Source organism: Peromyscus californicus, unplaced genomic scaffold (genome assembly GCF_007827085.1).
Source record: "Peromyscus californicus insignis strain IS unplaced genomic scaffold, ASM782708v3 Scaffold_8__1_contigs__length_139910024, whole genome shotgun sequence".
Classification (NCBI taxonomy): domain Eukaryota; kingdom Metazoa; phylum Chordata; class Mammalia; order Rodentia; family Cricetidae; genus Peromyscus; species Peromyscus californicus.
The window spans coordinates 43,719,849-43,737,087 of record NW_026294606.1 but is presented as its reverse complement, the minus strand read 5'-3'; the positions used below and the strand labels follow the sequence as shown (position 1 = coordinate 43,737,087).

At 38.6% G+C, this 17,239-nt stretch overlaps 1 protein-coding gene across 1 annotated transcript in view; it reads left to right on the top strand.

Annotated features, from left to right (window-relative positions):
- The first annotated feature begins 3,297 nt into the window (after positions 1 to 3,297).
- The window catches only part of LOC128104523 (immunoglobulin alpha-2 heavy chain-like), a 58,034-nt gene continuing 44,092 nt past the window's right edge, over positions 3,298 to 17,239 (top strand). Inside the window, exon 1 of the mRNA XM_052729488.1 lies at positions 3,298 to 3,424. Within this exon, the coding sequence (XP_052585448.1) occupies positions 3,298 to 3,424 (127 nt within the window). The remainder of the gene's footprint in view (positions 3,425 to 17,239) is intronic.

Genomic DNA, 17,239 nt, shown 5'->3' with positions numbered 1-17,239 from the left:
TGGAGAGAAAACCTCCAACTCCACATACTGGTAGAGGCCCTGAAACTCCGTCTCTTCGCTGATGGAGACTGAGCTTGTTGCGATTGATTGGTGCTCACAGAGAGCTCAGGTGCTGTGGGGATTAGAATCTGGTGCCCAGAACTGGGTAGACACTCTACCCAAGGAAGAAACAGAGAAGGAGAGATGTAGCCCCAGGATAATTTTAACATTCCATCAAGGGTCTGTTCTTTTCTCCAATGCTTGATTTAAGTTTACAAGTAGTTTTTTCTTCACTTTCTTAGTGGAAAACAAAAAAGGAATAAGGCTGTGTCTTGAGCGAAGTAGCATAGGAAAATGAAGATGCGGACAAGAACATTGTATTATAGGAAGTCACAGAATGCCTTGAGTTCAGCTGTGTTAAAGCCATCCACTAAATAGTAGTTTCACCTCAGGAGGAAAATGTTATCAGAGTCACCTGAGGAAGGCTTAGTTGAAGATACTGACATACGTATCAAGTAAATGAGAGAGCAGACTCAGAAAAGAAATGTTCAGAAATATGAACACAGAAAGAAAATATCTCCAACCTTTGTTGCACAGGCTGGGTACAGAGCGGGCAGCAGGTACTTAGCCTCATTTATCCAGTCCCAGGAAAAGCATATGTATAGATGGAACATTTGAGTCTAGCTTTCACAGCCTGTTGTCATGGAACACTTGAATCAGATACTGTGGTAAGCTTGTGTAATCAGAGCCAGCTTCTACACAAGGCTGGATGTCTCCTAAAAGGATTAGCTTCATCTGTTGTCTCTGCACAGCAGTATAGGGAGCAAGCACTCATCTCAGCTTCCGTTGATAAGATGATGTCTTGCTTAACCATAGCTGTGGGCTTGGAGTATGTGCAGCTCTATTACTGAGACAGGAAATTGTCACAGAGTTAGCCCCAACTAGTTTCTGAGGTCCTGTCCCAAGACAAACATTGGAGAGTTTCCTCCACTCTTTTTACCATGAGTAGCCCTTGGCTGCACCCCAGCCTCCCTGCCAGCCTCCCTGTGGCACCGCTGCTGTGGGCATACACTCAGAACAGCACAGATGCAGGACTGGATCTGCATAGAAACTGTTTCCACCCAAACCTGCGGCATCACTTCTGTGTACAATTAACCTTTCTAGAAAGACAAGCCAATGGTGGAAACTCACAGTGTGCTTCTCTGGGAAGCAAAAGATGAATTTCACATCTGGAAAAATAGTTTATGATGTAAATTAGTTCCTTCTTATTCAAACTAGTTAAATATGCAGGAAATTGATAGCAATGCTTTCCTGGGACTCTTGTTTTCCAAACAACAGAACTTAGAAAACTGCAGGACACATCACAGAAAGACATGGTTTTACATTTAAAACAATATAAAGTGGTAACATTTTACATTATTCTCAATCTTTCTTCATCCCCATTTCATCTCTAATACTTTGTGCCAAATAAATTATACCAAGATAAATATAGCTAATCATTTGATATGTTGAATTTATTGAATTATAAAATTATATAAAGTGCATGGGCATGAGTTTAAAATAATAAGGGTTATAGAATGTTTTAAAAGAAATACTAGAGGAATTTGAGGTTCAAAACCGAATCTTTGGATTCTTCAAAAGGGCATTTCACTTACCATGAAAGTGTTATTTCAATACATTAGGAAATCTTCCAAGTCCAGGGAAATACAAGATTATCAGTTACTCATTATCAGGTCAGACTAAGTTTCACCAAACAGACAAAGAACAATGGCATGACCTGAAGACCACAGGTAGGAAGTGTGAGTGGAAGTGAGGCAAATGTCCATGAGGTATCACCAAGAAGAAGTTTATTAGCTCACCAACAAAGCCATCCATGAACAGACATCACCATTTTCCTGTCTCTGGAAGACCCCATTCCTATCTGCAGTATTGTTTCCTTTATCTATCTTAACCTATAAAAGTTATAAAGTACCGAAAAATTCTATTATATAACCATATTCAGACACTGACAGAATCAAAACACACATTCCAGGGGACAACCAGTTTCTCTGACTCAGCACATTTCCTGTTCTCAACTAAACAAATAAAAGCATCAAAATCTTAAGTTATGTGTATAATCAAATATGCAGAGTATTCTGTCAAGGATGAAGACACACATCGCTGTAAACACTTTCATGAGTTTAGTAATGATGCCCTTGTTTCTTGAGTAAGGCTTATGTGGCAGGTCTATGTTAATCTATCATTTAATCTAATAAGCCGAGAGGTATGCATTACTAGCATCTCAATTTTATAATGAACAGTTTGAGACTTTGATAGATGAAGTGACTTTATAGGTAGGATTTAAGCTAAGTTCTGTTTGATTATGACCCCCATTCGCTTGATCCCTAAGTGATTGCCAAGAGAAAAAGGCTTCTAAATGAAGATGTTTGGAAGGGTAATAGAAAATTTAGCTAATTTACAAATGACTTTTTAAAATCTTCACTAATAGGTTCCACTACTCAGGACTACATGAAAGTATTTAAATTGATATAAAATGGGTTGTTTACTTAAATCATTCTGCAAGGACTTTTATCATTAAATTTTTTTTTCCTCTTCACATTTAGGTTCTAAAGACTTTCTAGAAAAATAGAAATCATGACATAAAAACTATATTAAGCAATAAAAAGATGTTCAGATGGGACAGTAAAACAGAGCTCTGACTATGACTTTCGGCTCTGTATGTCTTCAGTCTATATCCTGGGATCATGGACATATTACCCAAAGTTTACGGAGAAGATAGATAAACTGCAGTAGATGGTCATGCTCTTTCCTGCTTTCTGTACTTCCCCAGAGGGAGAATCTGGCTTGGGTGAAGGCCAAGTAGGTTTCAGATCCTGAAGTTGGCTGATGTAGATATTATCATTCCTTCAAAGCATTTGGAACTGAGGACTCAAAAACTCTGACGTGTAAAGATCGTATGGGTGTTGCTAGCATCAGTGGAGTGAGTTAATGCCAAATGTGACCATCCGTAAAGTTTAGTTGGCCTATAATATCATACTAGACAGAAATTGAGTAAAAGACAAGGCCAGTCTTCTCTGTATATTCCTGAAGATTCAGAGCACGTTCCTACAAACATGCTCGAATAGGAAATGCAGCCCTTTAATGAAAAGGGTGTAGCAGAGACAGCTGCAACCGATCGGATGAAACAGAATGAATATATCAGGCAGCCTTAATACATGAGTATCAGTAGAACCAGCATCCTGCCACTTGGTATGTACTCAAGGGACTAAAAAGCAAACTCGGGGTTCCTAGAACTCATGATGTCTACAAGTGTTCGGAATGAGGAGAAATGAATTGGCCATTAAGAAGATTTCATGGATGCAGACTATTCAGTTGGAAGCATTGCTAAATAAGGAACAGACAGTAAACTTTTACTACATTGCTTGGTTGAAACCAAATAAACATGGTCAGTTAAGTAGCTTTTATTATCATGATTTCTAATGCTAGAAGAATGGATCTTGGAAAAATAATATGCCAGTTTTTAATATTTTACCATTATTTCCCACCAAACTCTTCTAAGAAAAAATGAACATAATTCATGATTCTAGATGAATCATCACAAAACATCTTTGCTAAATTCTTTTCATAGATTTCCCTGTGTACTTCATGGAATACCAATGCACCTTAGTGATGTGTCACCAAGGAACAGTCTGTGCCTTTTTACTGGGGAATTGATATCATTGGCATTGAGGGTTATCAAGCAGTATTTATTAATTCCTAGTATTTTGTTTTTTTGGTTGTTACCCCGCCCCCTTTTGATTTACTGATCTTGGATTATTTATTCCTCGTGTTTTTCTGGGTGTGTTTACCTCTTCAGACAGATGCTTTCCTTCTAGTGCCTCCTGTAGAGCTGAAATGGCATGCAGATATTGCTTGGACTGGTTTTTATTGTGGGATGTTTTTCTTTCTCCATCTACTGCAATGGATAGTTTTTCTGGGTATAGTTATCTTGGCTAGCATCTGTGGCAGCTCAGAGTTTGAAAACCTTTTCCCCAGGCCCATCTGGCTTTCAGAGTCCCCAGTGAGAAATTAGATGTTATTCTAACTGGTCTACTTTTATGCTACTTGGTCTTTTTTTCCTTTGAAGCTTTTAATATTATTTCTTTGTTCTGTACATTTAGTGTCTGCATTACTGTGTGTCATGGGAAATTTCTTTTCTGTTCTGGTCTATGGGGAATCCACTAGACTACATATACCTTGATAGGTAACTCCTTCATTAGCTTAGTGAAATTTTAGTCTATGATTCTTATTGAAAATATTTTCTGTGCCTTTGATCTGGGTTTCTTCTCCTTCTTCTATTCTGATTATTTGTAAATTTAGTCTTTTCCTGGATATTTTGTGCTTGAATTTTTTTCTTTAGATTTAACGTTTTCTTTGATAGAGGTATCCAAATTTTCTACCTTGTCTTCAGCGTCTGAGATTCTTTCTTCCCTGTCTTGTACTCTGCTGGTGAAGCTTATCTCTGAGATTTTTGTTTGACATCCTACATTTTTCATTTCCAGTTTTATTTAAACTTTGGTTTAATTTAGTGACTATAACTTTACCTTCATATCTCGAACATTGTTCATAATTTAATTCCACTGCTTGTTTGAGTTTTCACAGACTTGATTAATGGATTTATTCATATAATCTATAAGGTCCTTGAATATATTCATAATTGCTGTTTTGAAGTCTTTGTCTTGTGCTTTACCTATATTACATTTCTCAGGGTGTACTGTAGTAGGGTTACAGGTTCTGGTGGAGGTATATTGTCTTGGCTGTTAACGATTTTGGTTTTGTGCTGGTGTGTAGCACGAATTTTAGAAGGTCTTATTAATAAAAACAAACCTGGAGTCAGTTATTGGGATGAATTCTGGAAGATCATAGAGACAGAACAGGCCACAGCCACCTCACCTTGACAATTCCTCATCTGATCCTGTTTCCTCAGACTGGAAGCTTCGGAGTCCTCATCGAGAATGAATCTCAGCTGAACTGCTGCTCAAAAGCCTGAAAACTTAAACAGGCCTAGTTCCTCGTCCTCATGCCTTAAATACCTTTCCTGGGATTAAAGACTCTTGTTACCATGCCTAGCTGTTTCCAGTGTGGCTTTGAACTCACAGAGATCCAGATGGATCTCTGCCTCTGGAATGCTAGGATTAAAGGCATGTGTGCCACCATTTTCTGGTGTCTATATCTAGTGGCTGTTCTGTTCTCTGACCCCAGATAAGTTTATTAGGGTGCACAATATTTTGAGGAACACAATATCACCACACTGGTGTCCTGGCATCTGGGTTGGGATGAATGAAGTGATTCTAGGTGTTGATATCTAATCTTGTCTTTATTGGTTTGGTGTTCCAGAGTGAAGGTCTAGGTTTAGAATGGGTCAGTAGTCTGAATCTCACTGGGGCCTCCAGAAAATGAGAATAAGATCACTATAACAGTTGATAGTCAAACTTGAAGCCAGCTTTAGTTAAATCTTGGCCAGGTTGATGAACTCCCTGGCAAGATCCATCACAGGTTTCCCAGAAAATGTCCAAGGCTGCCTTCAGTTCTTGGACTATCAAAGTGAACTGCCATGCTGAGAAATGTAGCAAGCATCCATGGAGTCCTCCTGGTTAGTCATAGTCTCTTTCTGTTTTGTGGGATCTCTATTTGGGACATGGAGGGAGTTTAATGGGACCCCAATATTCTCCTGTCCAGGGCAAATAGTGAAACATCATCACCTGCCCACCTGGTTCTGCTTGATTGGAAAGTTTTTTCTATTTCATGCTGAAAATTTTGTCTGTTTGTTGGAAAGTTTTGTTTGTCTGATTTGTGTCTGCCTGTTTTCTAGGAAAGTTTTTGTCTGTGTTTCCTGGTGTGTCCGTAAGTTTTATTGCAAGCACAGAGCTGAGACAGAAATGGGTCAAATACTTTTGCTGTCTCTTTTGCCACCAGCCACCAGTTACCACCACTGCCATGGCTGCTTTTATGGCTGGGGCTCAGAATTTATCTCTAGGCTTTCTGGTCACTGGATTCAGATTAGCAGGAGTTCAGATGTATTTTTGGCATTGATAACATTAAAGTTGTTTGATGCATGATACTAATTAGTATTAACAATAAAAACCTGGAGTCAGATATTAGGGTGAAAGCTGAAAGATCAGAGAAGCAGAGCAATAGCCACTAGAGACTCTTTCCTCTATGAATGCTCAGACCAAATGGGGAAAGACAAGAAAATATAAGCAACTTCACCTCTGGCAAAGCAAGGGAGGAAGAGGTAGCTACTAAAAAGAAGGCAAGATGAAAATAGCTAAACAAATTAATAAATAGTAAATAGTAAATAAACCTTAAAAGTCTAAGTATGGGAAAGCATCAGAACCCCTGGAAATATAAAACTAAAGGGATATCTATGGGTATCCAGCAATGCTCATGAAAAACAAGACAACTAGAGAGCTGAAGCTGGATCCTAATTAGTCTTAACAATAAAAACGTGCAGTCAGATATTGAGGGTGAAAGCTGAAAGATCAGAGAAGCAGAGCAGCCAGCCACTTCTTACCTCTGAAATCTCAGACTGAATGTGTGGGGATCCTGTCTTTATGAATCCTCAGACTGAATGGTGGCCAGATCCTGTCTCCATTCACTTTATATTCCTGTCTTCACCATCCTAGTTTTGGGATTAAAGGCATGCAACACCACCACCTGGGTCTGTTCCTCTTTCAGACTGGTTCAACCCCATGTAGCCCAGGGTGGCCTTGAACTCCTCATCTTCCTGCTTCCTCCTCCCAAGTGCTAGCATTAAAATGTGTGCCACTACTGCCTGGCCTCTATGGTTAACGAGTGGCTACCTCTGCCCTCTGATCTCCAGGCACGCTTTATTTGTCAGAACACAAACAAAATATGATATAATAGTTGTTTTATGCTTTTCTATTTTATTGGAAAGCTGGCTCTAGAGTTGGGTTATGGCTCTTCCTTCTCTAGACCCAAGCATTTTGGAAAGTTTCCTTTATGTCCTGTCTGACAGTCACCTGTCTCTGTGACACAGAGAAGAAAGAAAAGCAGAACAACCAAAAAAATAGACTTGGTTTATATGAACATTCTATACCTCAAGATTTATAAGTTTATTTTGTTGAGTATGGTTAAAAAGCTGTAAAATCTATGAAAAAAGTTAACTTCAGACTAGTAACATGGGATTGATAGTTAAAAATCTATGCATACTAAAGGAACCATGAGCATAACTCCATTTAGAGATATGAGCAACATGTAGATTGCTGCCATTTTTAGACAGCCACATGGCTGGCAGCCATCTTTGCTAAGGTTGGAGAAGACAGATGTCATGTGACTTCACCAGTATCTTAATAAAGGTGACCACATGATGTGGGCCCACAGTGAGGCAACAAAGGATCTCCAAGATATTTTGGATTCGGATGGATGTTTGTACGATAGTTTCTGTCCTGTCCTGAAAACAAGGTTTGTGAAACAGGGTTCAAAAACAATGCTTGTTTAATAAAGTATTAAAGCTGCACCTCCATGTTTTCATATGCAAGAATGTACCTTGTTCTGGTAGCCAAACTGTAACATGGCAGACACCCAGGTTATATTGTTTTAAAGACATGAAGGGGTAATGGGGAACAGTTGAGGCTTGTAAATATGTGGCAGGGCTAGAGTTCTCCAGTTGTAATGGTGGACCTTAGTAGTTTTAGAAATGCCGGTGCCATGTGATAGTCACCAGCAACACCAGCCACAGTGAAATGGAGCAGGCTGGAATCTAGAAGTAGGCTATATATGCTGCCAAGGGTGGGGCCAAAGGGTTATCCAAGCCCTTGAAGGAAGCCCAAAGGATTACAAATGAATCCCAGACATTGAGCTTTGAATTGTTTGCACTGTTGGAGCTAGGCTTTGCCTTATGCAGATTATTGTGCCCTGTATCTTCCCTCTTGAAGTAAAAAAAAAGGGGGGGGGCTTTATTTCTTGATATTGCAGACACACATAGTTGAGGGATTTTAACCTTCTTTAAGAGGAAATTTTGGAATTTTACAGAATTTAAATTAAAAACTGGATTTTTTTTAAGAAGCAGCTTTTAAAATACTTAAATTTATAAGACTATGGGAAATTTTATGCATATAAAATATTTTATATTATTAATATTTGAATTTAAAAATGAACAAAAAGGTTAAAAATTAAGGCTATCACTATGAGCACCAAATACTAGACACCAGAAACTGGAATGTCCCTGTCTTACAATGCAGCAAGACAACAACCTAAGCAGTCTGGCAAAGGGCTTGGAGCAGCTTCTCAGCCTATGAGTCTCTACCCTTTGGGCAGCCAAGAACCACCTGCATGTTGGATGTTTGCATTGAGGTTCATAACAGTGGTAAAATTGCTGTTGTAAAATAGCAATGAGAATAATTTTATGGTTGAGGGTCACCACAACATGGGGAACTGTGTTTAAGGGTCACAACATTAGGAAGGTTACACTATTTTGAAAAGAAGCTGCTATATTATATAATGGTGTATCATAAAAAGATCAGAAAATTTCTCAGTCTGTGGACTGTGTTTATGACTCATGTTTTATTTTGGTACGAAAGGAGCATCAATTCAGAAATTGTTGTTTTTAAGGCTCAAACTCAACAAAAATGAAGCTATAAAGTCCTAATCACATAAAAGCTTATAATTTAATTGTAAACTGTTAAAGATGATGATTAAGACATGAAAATTAATAGTCACCTTATAAACAATCAAATTCTTTAATGTGTTCAGAACTAAACCTGCAGTTATGCTAAGTACTAAAGTAATTAAGTACAGGAAAAAGATTTATTTGGCCTCCTATATGTGTTTTCAAGATTAAGCCTAGGTTTGTTTAGTTCAGATATACTTAATAAATAATGGTCATCACTGGTAAGAGATCTGATAAATATGACATTTTAAATGTTTAATAGAAAAAGCTTACTATGACAGAGACACCCAGCTTTTAGTAGTGACTGCAAAGTCTCCAAAGAAGATGACAGGGCACCATGATGTCTCCACCTGGATTGTAGTAAAGCTAACCACTGGGCAAGAATGCCCCAATGCCACACCTGCTGCCAGGACCTGGTCCAAACTGTAGAAAAGCAGGACACTGGAGAGTTAGTTGATTGTCCCACTTTGCCTAGACAAAGTAAGATTAGTCCCCGCTCAATCCCCATCTTCCTCTTTCACAGGAAAGCTTCTAACCTTCTGAATCTAGCAGCCAAAGATGGATGCTGTCCTGATTCCTCTGCTGCCCCCCCCCCACCCCCACCCCCCCCACCCCCACCCCCCCCCCCCCCCACCCCCCGCAATGCCATGGAGACCACAGAAGTGTGGGATGACTGGCTAATTAATGGACTAGTCTCTGCCATTTAATTTATACACAGACCATTTGGATTATACTTCCTGCTATAATTTATCCTTCTAAGATCTCTGATGGTACTGATGGTTAGACCAATGATAATTTTGTCAGCTTAGCAGCAGCAGGCAAACAAGTTCTTCCCCAAGGCTGCAGCCACCTTGTTAGTTCATTTCATATGTAAAAATCAAGCCTTGTTTTTTTTTTAATTTTATTTTAGAGCTTCTAGGTCTCCTGTTGAGAAAAGGTAGACAGATTTGCCTTGCTACCAGGCTTCAGTTTAAAAGAAAAACAGATTTTAGATATAATTTTCCACTAAAGGAACATGCTTTGCAATGACTGTTCTCAGTAATAACTATGTATGTCTCTGGTAAATGATTAGATAGAAGGAAAAAGGGTTAAAGTTTATGCAAGTTTTTTTTTTTTTGTGTGTGTGTTTTTCGAGACAGGATTTCTCTGTGTAGCTTTGCGCTTTTCCTGGAACTCGCTCTGTAGACCAGGCTGGCCTCGAACTCACAAAGATCCACCTAGCTCTGCCTCCCAAGTGCTGGGATTAAAGGCGTGTGCCACCACTGCCCAGCTGTTTATGCAAGTTTTGAGGGTCTAAGAAATGTTCTAAGGTATATAAAGGTCTGCAGATATGAGAGTCCATGTAAGTTCTGAGGGTCTCAGAAAATGATTTAAGGTATATAAATGCAAGTTGAAAAGGTATAAATAAGTGATTGAAGACATGTGAAAATGGGAAATATTTCAGATTTCTTTCCCCTTTCTATGCTATTGTTACACTGAAATTTCTAAAGTTCAGAGTTTTAACATTGATCAATGGAGTTCTGAAAAGCCAGTAGAGATCTGACTGCTTACTGTTCAGTCACAAGTTCAAGATTATACATTTTCTTTGGTCTTCTTCTAAGTATAGAGTTAAAAGTGATTCTCATTGGACTAACGACATCTCTATCTAATAATCTATATCTATCTCTCTGAACAGAGAAAAAAATGTCCATGCTTTTTAACCCAAATCTATAGCTTTTGCTAGGACTCAAAGGTGTGAGTCTACTCCACATGTTTTATAGACGCCTGTTTCCTCCTTTTTCTACAATGTGAATTTAAATATCGATTGGTAATGCTAATGTATCTAAAACTTTTATGTCTTTTTGTAGAATAAAATAATCATGTAAGCTTGAGAGAATCTAGGGAGTCATGAGACTTAGGTCCACCTTTCACAGGTCAAAAGGACTCCAGGTAAGTATAGCCTAAGTTTCTCTACCACCTGTCTATTTCCAAGGATAGAATCTCTCTCTCTCTCTCTCTCTCTCTCTCTCTCTCTCTCTCTCTCTCTCTCTCTCTCTTTCTCCATCTTGGGACTCCTCCCCTCCTCCCAACTATTAGGACTATGGGCCTGACTGAAAAGTTCCAATTGTAATATTTTCCTTTAAGTTTCTAAATTTTAACTTTTATCCCTAGTCTATCTATATCTGTCTCAGCAGATTTCCACTTGACTGATATACACCTTCCAAGCATCAGCTTCTGAGTACAACCTCCTAACATTTCAGGCCTCCTGAGCCCTGACCACAACATCCTAGTTTCACCAGGAAGTAGTTACAGAAGAGAGTGTGTCACCCTTTGTCCCTTAACAGGCTGGAGTGATAGATTAAAAGAAAACTCCCTGGCATAGGGGGGCAAAATAGCTACCTATAATGCCTATTGCCATACCAGGAAAGGTACCTGTTAAAGCCAAGTAGAACCAGATCTATCAACAGGTAGACTCATTAGCTGAAATAGTTCTACAATAGGATAGGGCACCCAATCTGCTCTATGTAAAACAGAGAAGTTATTGTTTAGCTTTAAGAGAAAATTTTTGTTTCTATATAAAACACTCAGGAGTCATTAGAAATAATCTGGCTCTACCAAAATAAAAATCATTGCAAAAATGGGAGACCTGAGATGAAGTAAATAACTGGTCCCCATTCTCTCATTTCCAGGCTCCTTGATAGTAACTCTGATGTCAGCCATCACAGGGTCTTTGTCCCTTCTGCTTCTGCTAATTGTCATTGGCTCTTGCATTATTGATGCCTTAACTAAATGATAATTTCTGCCTGGGTACCATTAAGCTGATGGTTATTAGATCCCAATATAAACAGGTACCCATCTCAGAGTCAAGAACTTTACTCAGAATACAACTGAAGAGGAGAATGTAAGAGTCAAAGTTATATTTTAAGTCTTAATTACTGTGCCTAAAAGATCCATGAAACAAAAAAAAAGGCAAGCCCCTTGGCCAAAGGTAGATAGTTCCTGAAATGCTGGAGACTACTGTTTATGGGAGATATTAAGCTACATGTTTTCATTCCCCTAAACAAGTTTGACCCAACTATACCAGATGTGCTTGATCACATGTGGGCAGGAGGTTCACAGGCAGGAAATATATCAGGATGTATGCTTGACTCTGATTGTACCTGATGGGAAATACTTTAAGCCCCTGAAAACCATGATTCAGGACCATTTTCTGGGAAACCAGTGATGGACCTAGCCATAGAGTCCATCAACCTGGCCACTATTTAATTAAAGCTTACTTCAAATTTGACTATAAATGGTTGTAGTGGTCTTATTTGCTACCAGTGGGATTAACAGTACATGCAAGCATGTGGCTATGGGGCTTGGGGTGAGACAGGCAAGATGATAATGGAAGGAGAATGAAAATGATAACAGGAAGGAGAATGAAAATCTTCTACCTGAGCCCCAGCCCAGTGTGGACTTTGGGAGTCTCAGGTAAAAACTCTCTTTAACTATTTATGGGGATGTTTGGCGTGATGCAGATATGGGCAAAAGACAGCTCATTAGGAGGCTCAAGATATCCCCCAAACATTGTAATTTGCTTATTGGGTCAGCAACATCCCAAACTCCCCATAGTCGTTGAAATTTTTATCAGCCTATGCAGATAGTGTCTCTTTGGGAATTCTTTCTAATTTGAAATGACAATAGCCTTTGTTGTTTTAGAGGCACCTAGGGGATCCTTGGCCAACAGCTTCTAGGGAGTAACTCAATCTCAAAAATGAGATTTTTAGCAACTATGTGGCTTTGGGGCATATCTGTTCCTACTCTTACAGGATCCTTTTCTACACTTTGTGAACAGATTTTTTTTTTCTCTTTACTCATTTTAGTGTACTCACATACTTCTCAAATGGGTTTCTAAATTAGTAAAAACATTTAAGGATTAGCATTATGTTGTTTATATATAACAAAAATCTTTTCACATAGGATGGGCAGGACACTAATGTGAAGGACTGAACTACTACTGCACAATATACAGTGGGACCATGGAGATAACTGTCAGGTCCAAAGGAAACTCCATTTCCCCAAATTCTGGTGATTAGACAAAAACCTTCATTCCTCAGGAACTTGTGAAGCCAGTTCCCCTCTACCAAAAGAAGCCACTTTCCTTATCACTAGCAGAAGGGGCAAGTGAATATCTGTGGTGCCTATTAGCATACAAAAGCACATGTTGGCCTCCAGGATCCCTCAGTATCACAAGTGCCTGCTGCAAAATTCAAAGTCTGTACTGTCATTCTGGCTTTTCTCAGCTTAAATGTCTCCAGCTCATGGGCTTCCCTCTCCCAGCTACTCATTTCCCCTCACTCATAACCCGGCTGTTTGATTGTGCTGTCTCTTTTGCCTTCAGCTCTCAATCTCTCACTCCACTTTGCTTCTGCTTCTCTCCTGGGAAGTTCCAATCTGCTCATTATATTCAGTCCACTTTTTTCTTTCTCTGCTCTGGAGTCTTCCAGATGGCTCTGGTTGTTCTCTCCCTCATATCTACAATAATCAACAATACCTTCATCCTACCACAAGGACACTTGATAGATCATGTTCAATGCTGCTCTATTGATAATAGCCAGATACTAAAAATAACCTAGATTTTCCTCAACAGAATAATGGATAAAGAGTCATATAAGAAACTGTGATATTTTATAATGATGCACTATCAAAGGATAAAGTTTCTCGTCTCTCTCTATGTACTGTATTTATGATTTAAAGTTTTATTTTGATGCTTAGAATAAATTTGAGCTTAGATTAAATCTACAGCTCAAATTTTTAGGGCTCAAACTTAACAGAGCTAAAACTATAAATCCTAATCTTATAAAAGCTACTAACTTGTAAAGTGTTATGTAATTCATTTAGTGACAAGTTTTATTTAGCCACATTTAGTATTTTCAAGGATAATCCTAAAACAAGTAACTAAAAACAAGTAAGGTTTATAGATAATGGTCCTCAAACTTATCAGAGATCTGATGAATATGGCATTTAGAATGTTTAATTAAAAAGCTTCCCATAATAGACAGGAATTCCAGATCCTAGTGGTGACCCCAAGGTCTCTAAAGAAGATAAGGAGGCACAGACTCCACCTGACAGTAACACTAGCCACCAGGAAAAACTGCCCCATGGCTCGTCTGCTGCCAGGGCCCTTCACAAACTGTGTACACTGTTGTGTTGACTGCTCTACTCTGTGTAAGTCAAGGTACAGAAAAATTCCCCATGTTCCTTCTCCATAGGACAATCTTTCAGACCTTCGAGGTCTGGCAGCTGAAGGTCAATGCTGTTCTATGCAGCAGATGAAGATGTTATTTTGTCCTATGTGGCAGCTGAAGACCTAAAACCACCACTCCAAATGGAGCTATCAAAACTACTGGAGCCTAGGGTAACCACTCAGAGGTGATGAAGGGTAAGAAAATGTCTTTGGAGCTATAGACATAGAGTTTAGGGTTACATGAGTGAGAAGAATAGCTGCCACCAGGAATTAGTCCAAGGGAGCACAAAGGAAGCATGAAGTTACCTTAAGGGTTCCTTTGTTAGTGCCATAGTCACATGAGATGCTATAAAAGGAAGCATGTGGCCTCTCCATCTTGCATTTCTTTCCAACTCTGCTTTCTATTAGCTTGATTTGGTGTTCTGTGCCCTTAACTATGAAAATAAAATATAACTGCCCACCTTATAATTTCACTTTAAGGGTTCACCACACAAGAGCATTCAGCATAATACAGAGTTTTGTAAATTCCAGGGATCCCCTTCCTCTGTCTTCTTTCTTCTGGTTGAAATAGCTTCAACACAGAGTATTTTTTGGGATTGAGTGTATATTCTTATCTTACATTAGTTTCTTAATTTTAAGGACATCAATACAATTTCTAGATTAAAAGGATCTTTATCTTTCACATTCTAGTAGATTCTATCTATGATAGAGCTTCATGTTCAGAGTCCTAGAACAGCCATGCTCATTTCCCTGTGTAGAGAGGCGACACTTCCAAACCTTGAAACAAAGACCAATAAAGATGAATTGGGTGTGCTTTCTTATTTTTTCCTATCCAAGAATAAGAAGAAAATTAGTTGGATATTCTGAATAAAAGCCAAAGCCAGTCTCTACTGTGAACTGAAATTGTCAGCAGAGAAAGCAGAGAAGCTGCACCCGTGTTATAGATGTTACAAGGCCAGATGGCTGCAGTTTGTGGTGATGGAGAGTCAGTATGTTGCTGAACAAAGCCAAATTACCTTGGGCTCTTTTTAGTTCCTTTGAAGGTCATTCATTACTTTCTACTATGTCTGGCCTACCATCTTTGTAACTATGAAAACCCCTTTTAGAATGTATTCTTAGCAAGCCATTAGCTTCCACCAAGTCAAAAGCTAAGAATGTCACCATGTAGTCTATGAGAATTCTACTGGGGATGTCCCTGTTTTGTTGCGACTCATCTGTCTTACCTATTTTACAAGTGTCTTGATGTCTAACTTTATTTGTCTGTTACTATTAACAACTTCTGAAACTGTTATCACATTGGAGATAGAATTTGAAGTATTTTGAATCTGTGTTCCCATATTTAGCTCCAGAATAAACTATTCCTTGTTTCTTTTGAGGTGAGGGCAATGTTTTTATGTTGACAATAACATCTTACTTTAAAAATTGGGATGCTGGGTTTTTTGAGATATACCATATATGAATCAAAAAACTAAATGGAAAAAAGTTACTAATCATTATTTCAACAAGACTGTGTATGACAAAAAGTGGTCTTTCTCATCTTAATCATCAATAATTTTATGGAAACCTTATATTCCATAAAACATTCTCAATGATCCATTAATTTCTGCATTTTGGAGAGATTCACATTCATCATGAAATCAAATAACAGTGTAACTTTATTTTCTATGGATTATGGTGATATTTTATTTGTATTAAAATGTTATTTGTATGTTAATAAATAAAGTTACCCGGGGTCAGAGCTATTAGCAAGCCATAGGAAAGCAGGGCAGTGGTGACATATGCTTGTAATCCCAGCACTTGGTAGGCAGAGTTAGGTAAGTCTCTGTGTGTTCAGGGATACAGCCAGTATTGGATACACATGCCTTTAATCTCAATACCAATTATAGAAAACCTGGAGGCCTTTACAGACAGGCCGTGATGAGGCGGTCATGTGGTTGGGTTTACAACCAATGAGAAGGCAGAACAGAAATTCTATATAAGGACTTTAACACAGAAAGTAGCTCTGGTTCGGAGAGGTAGGACCACTGCAGGAGGAAGGGTAAGGTTTTAGCTCTTAGCTCTGACCTCTTGGCTTTCTTCTTTGCATTGGTTCTGTGTTTCTTATTTAATAAGAAGGTTGGTTACATCTACAATGGATTACACATTGAATGACAGAGTGATGTTCTTAACACTATTTGCTCAAATATTCAATTGATTGTTTAATTTTGCTTCATCAAATAAGTTAGGATTTTGTATTTTGAAGTTTTATGTTGGATACATTTGTAGAAATATTTTTTTTTCATCTTTACAAACATCCACAGAAGCCTCTGCCCCTTCTATGTCTTGTCCTATGTTCTAGATGTTTCCTGGGTTAGTGATGGGGAAATGGTTAAATTTAAGTGATGGTCATACTTGTTTTAAGTCCTTCTCTGCTGCTAGTAATCCTGGATGCTGAGGAATCTCTATGTATCTCAAGGGGTACAAAGTTCATTGTGTGTGTCACTTAATTGGAACTTAGCCAATGCTCTGTTTTCTCTAGGCAGTTACAGAAGAAGCAGAGCTGAACAGAGCCATCTGGCAAGGCTCCATCCAGTCCTTTCCACCAACCTTAGATAATATTTCTCTGTCCCTAACACGATGAAAGGTGGACCACGCCATGCATATCAAAGGTGATAAGCAAGGGGCTTATTGTAGTGTTTGAATGGAACTGTGATTGATAATTTGAGCTAAAATTAAATTTGGAATGACTTTTTATGAGATTTTTCTTCATATGTAAGTGTTCTCTCCACAAACTGTAACAGCATCACTCCAAAGATATGATGGTGAGTTCTCAATAAACAAACATCCGTGTGTGTGTGTGTGTGTGTGTGTGTGTGTGTGTGTGTGTGTGTGTGTGTGTGTCTGTGTGTAAATAAAGAGGAAGATCAAAAATATGTTTATTACAGATAGAAAGGTAGTATATTAGTTAGTTTTATGTTAACTTGACACAAGCTAGAGTCATTTGGGAAGAGGGACTCTCAGTTGAGAAAATGCGTCCCTGAGATTGGCCTACATGCAACTCTGTGGAGCATTTTTTTGACTAACAATTGATATGGGAGGTCTCAGCTCACTATGGGCAGTGCCATCTCTGGGCTAGTGGTCCTGGGGTCTATAAAAATGAGGCTGAATGAACTGTGGAACTGAGAAAAATAGTCAATAGCATTCCTCCATAGCCTCTACATCAGTTTCTGCCTCCAAGTTCCTGCCCTAGTTTCTTTAGGTAGTGGACTGTGATGTGTGTAATGTAAGCTAAATAAACCATTTCTTCCCTAAGATGCTTTTGATCATGATATTTTGCCACAGCAATAGAAAGAAAACTAAGACAGGTAGATAGCTACATAGATTCATAGGATATATACACA